At 42.7% G+C, this 7,517-nt stretch overlaps 1 protein-coding gene across 1 annotated transcript; it reads left to right on the top strand.

Moving 5' to 3' along the window:
* The first annotated feature begins 5,617 nt into the window (after nucleotides 1-5,617).
* LOC148203643 (uncharacterized) lies at nucleotides 5,618-7,312 on the top strand. The gene has a single exon (XM_088107693.1). It carries the CDS (start codon nucleotides 5,618-5,620, stop codon nucleotides 7,310-7,312), a length of 1,695 nt encoding a protein of 564 aa, XP_087963819.1.
* The last annotated feature ends 205 nt before the right edge of the window (nucleotides 7,313-7,517 follow it).

Here is a 7,517-nt window from a genome sequence, read left to right as displayed (position 1 = left end):
TTCTATTTTTATGTATTTAGATTTTTTTGTTTTTAATTCAATTTCTATTTTTCTTATCTTCAATTTGTTTTAATAGAGTTAATTAATCAAAATAATTAAAAAATTGAAAAATAAAATTAAAACTGAAAACAATTAAAAAATAAAATAAAAATTAAAAAAAAGGGAAATGGAAAAAGAGAAAAAACGTGGGAAAGGGGTATGCGAGAGGCGTGTTGGAGGAGGGGGAACCAGGTAGTTAGAGGGGGATTTTGCCAAGATTTTGGGGAGCAGAATTTTATTGGATCAGAGAGAGAAAAAGGGGAGAGAAGAGCACACGAGGAAGGATCATCTGGAATCATCATCCATAGTTAGTATTGGCATTGGCACTGGCAGAGAAAACGAAAGGCTAGGGAAGGTCACCGGATACAGAGTGATAGCAGCAACCATAGCAGCAGGTAAGTTTCTGTTCACTTGTGCTTCCATAATCATTATGTATGCTTACTGCTTAAACTCCATTCATCCCATTCTCGCCAGCCCATATACCATTATCACAGAATCAATTATCCCCTTCACGCTCATATGCACACAACACACTCATCTCTTCCAGTACCAAATTAACGAGAATCAATTAATTAAACCAATCAAGAAACAGTAAGAAATTAAGGGAGGCAGAGAGGAAAAATGGTGTTGCTGGGGGCATTTGGCAGTTGAGAAAATACTCGAATGGGGAAGAAGAAGAGTGGCGTTGGTGGCACCGATGAGGTTAGTGGCGCGAGGGTATTGAGTCCCGGCGGCCTGGAGCTGTTGAGAAGGAATCTGGTGGCCGTGGAGGTGACTGAGGAGGTAGACGAGTATAGGCACGGGGAGGGACATTATCGTGACAGTGATCGTGTTCGTCGTGGAGGTTTTAGCAATGGTGAGGTTGATGTTGATGGATGATGATAGCACAAGCGGATCGGAGATGAAGACGGAGGAAAACCATCCCTGAGAATCTCTGGTTTTCGAGGAGAGAGAAGTGGAGACGGTGGTGTCTTGGCTGACGGTGGTGCTGGTGGCGCGAGGTGTCGCCGGCGAGACCAAGGCTTATTCTGGTTGAGGTGACGGTGGCCGGATATGGCAGAGGTGGTGGTGAGTTCGTGGTGCAGAGCTTGGGACCTTGGGTCAGAGAAGAAGCAAGCTGGGGAATGGGGAATGAGGATGAACATTCTGAACCCCTAGAAAATTCTAGGTTAGAAATCATTCCACTGGGCCTGGCCCAGAAATGAGCGTACGTCCGGGAGCCTTGGGCCTCTTTTGGAACGCTCGTTCGCCATCTCCCCAACACGAACGCTCGTTATCAAAGTGAACGAGCGCCCGTTAAACTTAAGCCTTTTTGACCGTTCGCTCAGCCTTCTATCTAACGAGCGTTCGTTCTCCAAACGAATAAGCGCTCGTTAGCTAAACGAATGAGCGTTCATTAGCCTTAAGCCTTGAATAACCGTTCGTCATGTCAATAACGAACGTTCGTCCTTAAGCTTCCATTTCTGAACGTCCGTTCGTCATGTCAACAACGAACGTTCGTCCTTAAGCTTCCATTTATGAACGTTCATTCGTCGTTTCAAACAACGAGCGCTCGTCCTTAAGCTTCCATTCTTGAACGTCCGTCGTTTCAAACAACGAGCGTTCGTCCTTAAGCTTCCATATCTGAACGTCCGTTCGTCATGTCAACAACGAACGTTCGTCCTTAAGGTTCCATTTTTGAACGTCCGTTCGTCATGTCAATAACGAACGTTCGTCCTTAAGGTTCCATATTTGAACGTCCGTTCGTCATGTCAATAACGAACGTTCGTCCTTAAGGTTCCATATTTGAACGTCCGTTCGTCATGTCAATAACGAACGTTCGTCCTTAAGCTTCCATTTTTGAACGTCCGTTCGTCGTTTCAAACAACGAGCGTTCGTCCTTAAGCTTCCATTTCTGAACGTCCGTTCGTCATGTCAACAACGAACGTTCGTCCTTAAGCTTCCATTTTTGAACGTCCGTTCGTCGTTTCAAACAACGAGCGTTCGTCCTTAAGCTTCCATTTCTGAACGTCCGTTCGTCATGTCAACAACGAACGTTCGTCCTTAAGTTTCCATTTTTGAACGTCCGTTCGTCATTTCAATAACGAACGTTCGTCATTTCAATAACGAACGTTCGTCCGTAAGTTTCCATTTTTGAACGTCCGTTCGTCATTTCAATAACGAACGTTCGTCCTTAAGCTTCCATTTTTGAACGTCCGTTCGTCGTTTCAAACAACGAGCGTTCGTCCTTAAGCTTCAATATCTGAACGTCCGTTCGTCATGTCAATAACGAACGTTCGTCCTTAAGCTTCCATTTTTAATGACCGTTCGTCAGCTCAATAACGAACGTTCGTCTTTAAGCTTACATTGTTGAACGTTCGTTCGTCATTTCAATAACGAGCGTTTGTCACAGCCTCAATTACTCAACGTACGTTCGTCAAACTCTCCCCAACGGACGTTCGTCCTCTCCCCAACGAACGCTCATTATTCTGAATTTGTCCCCAACGTCCGTTCAGTCTCTCCAATTTCTTTTGTTTATTTATTTTTCTTTATTGTCTTATTTTATTTTGTTCTATTTATTTATTTTAGACATTCACTTATCCTAAAATATATATTTAATAATACAATATTGATAGTTTAAATAAAAAGAATTTATAAGAAAAGTTTTAAAGGTTTAAAGCGCACGTGTGACCGCTCGCGTCGTCCTTGTGCTAAAAACCTTTTCTTCTTTTCTTAAATAAAATTTCAAAAATATGTTTTAAAGGTTTAAGCACACGTGTGACCGCTCGCGTCGTCCTTGTGCTAAAAATCTCTTCTTCTTTTGTTAAATAAAATTTCAAAAATACGTTTTAAAGGTTTAAGCACACGTGTGACCGCTCGCGTCGTCCTTATGCTAAAAACCTCTTCTTCTTTTCTTAAATAAATTTACAAAAATACGTTTTAAAGGTTTAAGCACACGTGTGACCGCTCGCGTCGTCCTTGTGCTAAAAACCTCTTCTTCTTCCTTAAATAAATTTACAAAAATATGTTTTAAAGGTTTAAGCACACGTGTGACCGCTCGCGTCGTCCTTGTGCTAAAAACCTTTTTCTTCTTTTCTTAAATAAAATTTCAAAAATACGTTTAAAGGTTGAACACTCGTGTGATCGTTCGCATCGTCCTAGTGTTCAATACTTTTCTCTCTTATTTACGTAATATTAAACGAGGGTATGAGTGCTCGTGCGATCGTCCGCATCAGCCTAGCACTCAATGCTCTCAAGTCTTCCTAAATAAGCAGATAACAGTATGAGTGCTCGTGTGATCGTTCGCATCGTCCTAGTGCTTAATATCGTTATCTCTCTTTTCAAAAATAATTAAAAGTATTTAAATATCATTTTAAAGGAATGAGTACTCGTGCGACCGTTCGCGTCGGCCTAATACTCGTTACCTTCTTTTTCTCGAAAATATTAAAAATATAAAATCTCCAAAAATTAAAAACATCTGCTTTTCCAAACAACAAACAATCTTTTCGCTAGAACTACGTAACCCTGATTTCTCATTTTGAATGAGAATACGTAGGAGCAAGGTCAATCCTTGTCGGGCCCAAAAAACTAAAAAATATATTTTGTTTATTTATAATTTTATTTTAGGGGATAGTTAAACATTTTGAAAACCACATCATATTCGCACGTTTAGTTAAAGGTACTGCCTTAGGGCAGGCGTTGTAGGGTGCTAACACCTTCCCTACACGTAACCGACTCCCGAACCCAGAATATGGTTTTCGTGGACCGTGCTTTATCATTTTGAGGTTTTTCCATAGTTTTCCATAATAAACTATGGTGGCGACTCCAAATCTCTTTTCAAAACCCATTTCTTATTTGGATCGTCGTCCCGTCGCGATTCCGGTTGCGACAGATGGCGACTCCACTGGGGACGCTTAGAGAATCGAGCCATTTAATTAGATGCGCGAATTGGATGTGGTTTTGCTTTGTGTTTTTCTTTCCCTTTTCTCTACCTATGTGTGATATTTGGAATAACTGCAATAACTGTGGAATATTGAACCCTAGGGTAGACAATATGTTTATATCTGCCTGGGAATTTTTCTGGTTGTTTTGCAGGTGAGGGTTTGGGTGTGCATAATTTCCTCCCTTCACACACACACTTTTGGCATATCATGAGTGGGGCCCTATACCCGGGTCTGAGCGTAGCTTAGAATTAGAGGAGTTGTGTAGCGGTGTCACTCTGGGATGTACTTCCTGTTTGGCTATCGTGAGAACTCCAGCTAGAGTCTGTTCTCTTCATATGTGTTTTCACACCTAGTTGATTACTCGACTGTTGTGGAAATGCTATGAAGGGGGCCATAGCTCTAGTGACCTTTGACCTTTAGGTTCAGGGAACTACCCTTGTGAGATTGCATATACTTGACCTTGAACTCAAAGCAGTGAACATTTGGTAGGGCACGATGGGAGGAATATATGCTTCTGTAACCCTCACGTTGTTCGTTTTCTTTATGATATTACATTTCATACCATGCATGTGTTTTGTTTTGTCATGTTATTTTATTATCATGCATCATATTCATACATCATTTAGTAACATGTTAATTTTAAGGGAAATCACAGGTACCTACTTGACTTCATACGAGATGGATGTTAACACAAGATCCGATGCTATACAGCACACCGACTCTTCCGATTTAAGAAAGAAGTATAGTCTAAGGACCCATGTTGGAAATTTGACCGGGCTAATAAACTTGGGAAAATCTTTTTTGGCTGCTTTGGCAAATGGGGCAATTGAAGACATCCCCAGGATGGTGTCGAATGCTGAAGCTAGTACTCATTTTCGTAATTCATCATCGGAAATAGAATTGTTTATTAAATCATTGTAAATGGTTGGTGGGAGAGATGAAATCTTTCATTGCCCGGGCGCGGGATTGATGTACATCATGATTGTGTTTTGTTCCTTAGACGATGTAATGGATCAAATTTTCTTTAAATGAAAGATAGGGGATGTTTGTTTGGTATCGGCTTGTGTCAATTTTCCATCAGTATTGTCATCATTATCCTGTGATTTCCACTTATTACTAGCATGCATCATGTTTTCTTTTGTTTTGCATTTTTTCCTTATTTAATTTAATTTAATAAAAAAATACTAATAATTAGCAGTACAAGTGAGAAAACAACGGCAAATTTTCCACAACATCCGTACAGGACCAGAGCTAACTCAAAGGTCATGGAGAATTGGGAGCAGTCACACGAATCTATTAAGGCCGATGTCAACCAGTTGAAGGATCAGATGGCCCAGATTTTGGCGGCTCTCGAAGCCCTAAAGACTACGGGAGGGACGACGCCTGCGCAAGTTGAGGGAAGTGCTCAATATTACCCTCCGTTGTTCAGCTCTGGGAGCCAATCTGTTCCGTTCCCAATGTATGGATTACCTCCAGGTTACACCCCACCTGTGGGAGAATACGCAGAAGGGGAGCAGGCTTCATTCTCTTTCCCTACCACTGTCAACATACCGCCAATCAGTACTCAGGGACCTGTTGTAATGTCCGCACCCCTGGTAAATGAAGGAATGCATGCAAGCATGTCTGATGGAATACGAGTAACTCCGGTGCCACCTATGATTACCGGAGAGGGCTTTTCTACAGGGGCTGCACCACATACTTTGTTTCAGGGAGCAATTAGTAATGTCGATGGAGCAAAGGATAAACTTGAGAGCCTAGAGGCAAGATTGAGGGCTGTGGAGGGGTATGAAAGTTATGGATTCGGAGATGTTGCCAGATTGAGCTTGGTTCCTGGCGTCAAAATTCCACATAAGTTCAAGGCGCCAGATTTTGAGAAGTATAAGGGAAATACATGCCCAAAGAACCATCTAACCATGTTTTGCAGAAAGATGGCTGCATATGCTTACGATGAGCAGCTGCTCATTCATGTTTTTCAAGATAGTTTGGCTGGAGTGGCATTAAATTGGTATAACCATTTGGAGCCGGCTCGAATTCGTTGTTGGGCGGACTTGGCTGATGCTTTTGTGAAGCAGTACATATACAATACCCATGTTGCACCAGATCGTTTACAGCTGCAAAATATGTCAAAGAAGGACAACGAAACTTTCAAGGAATATGCCCAACGGTGGAGAGAGTTAGCTGCACAAGTCGAACCACCTTTGTATGATAGAGAAATGGTGGCAATGTTTGTGAACACTCTCCAGCCGCCATTTTACGAGCACATGGTCGGGAACGTGTCTGCCAATTTCGCTGATATCATTATAATAGGCGAAAGGATAGAAATTGGGGTTAAAAGTGGGAAAATTGCATACAGTTCGCCCGCAACTGCAAATTACAAAAAAACCAATTTCAATGCGGGAAAGAAGAAGGAAGGGGATGTGCATGCGGCATCGGCAATGCCTGTATGGAGAGGTCAAGCTCCCGCTCATAGCTTCCGACCATACTTGGGGCAAACCCCTCTTGCAGCTAATGCGGCGTTCACACATCAAGCCAGGCCTCAACAACAACAAGGGTATTATCAACCGCCATTGCTCCCAACTGATACTTGGAGGGCTGGGGCAATTGCAGATCCAAATCAGAATGCGGGCCAAAATACTTACCCAAGAAGGAACCAATTTGTTAATTTCACCCCTATCCCTACAACTTACACAGAATTGTTACCCCAACTCGTCCAAAGGGGTTTGGTTGCTATTTGTCCAATGAAGCCCATGCAACCTCCGTATCCCAGGGGTTATGATGCAGAGGCCAAATGTAGTTATCATGGGGGAGGTGTTGGTCATTCAACTGAGAGATGTCTGGCTTTTAAACACAAAGTACAGACTCTAATCGACTCTGGGTGGTTAAAGTTTCAAGAAGATAAACCCAGCATTGAGACTAACCCACTTTCTGGGCATGAGAGTGCCTCGACGAATGCCATCGAGGATGAAAAATATGAGTTGATAAAGGACGCGGGTGGAATCCGAAGTTCCAGAAAGTTTATCTTCAAGGCGCTAATAAAGGTGGGCCTTTTAAAAGGTGATTATGATGAGGATGTAACATGCGCGCTTCATCCGGATGATGGGCACTCTATTGAGGAATGTGGTGAATTTGAGTATGTTTTGCAAGACCTGCTGGATCGGGGTTTGATGCAAGTATGCTACAAGGATAAGGAGGGGGAGGTGTTTACACAGATTGGTGGAGAATCCGACGTAACTCTGCCTGAGCCGTTGGTGATCCATTTCACTAGAACCACCCCTGTGCCAGAGGCTGAAGAAAAGTTGTCTGTCATCATCCGGGCGTCGTCTCCCTTTCCTTACAAAACGGAAGGCTGATGGAAGAAAGGAGAGAGTGCGGTCTAGCTCGTGTAGAAAGGCGTGAACCCAGGGTGGAAAAGATTCGTATTCGTGACATCAGGGAAAAATTTCGTAGTGCTGGTTGGATCAACACGGGCCATATAACAGCCATGGAGGATGAAGATAGCTTTGAATGCTCAAGTTTCGTGCGGGCCGGCTCCCCAGATGCACCACTCAACAATTG

The sequence above is a fragment of the Vigna umbellata genome, chromosome 2 (genome assembly GCF_029865625.1).
Source record: "Vigna umbellata cultivar VRB3 chromosome 2, Vumbellata_1.0, whole genome shotgun sequence".
Classification (NCBI taxonomy): Eukaryota; Viridiplantae; Streptophyta; class Magnoliopsida; order Fabales; family Fabaceae; genus Vigna; species Vigna umbellata.
This window is presented reverse-complemented; position numbering and strand designations above follow the sequence as displayed.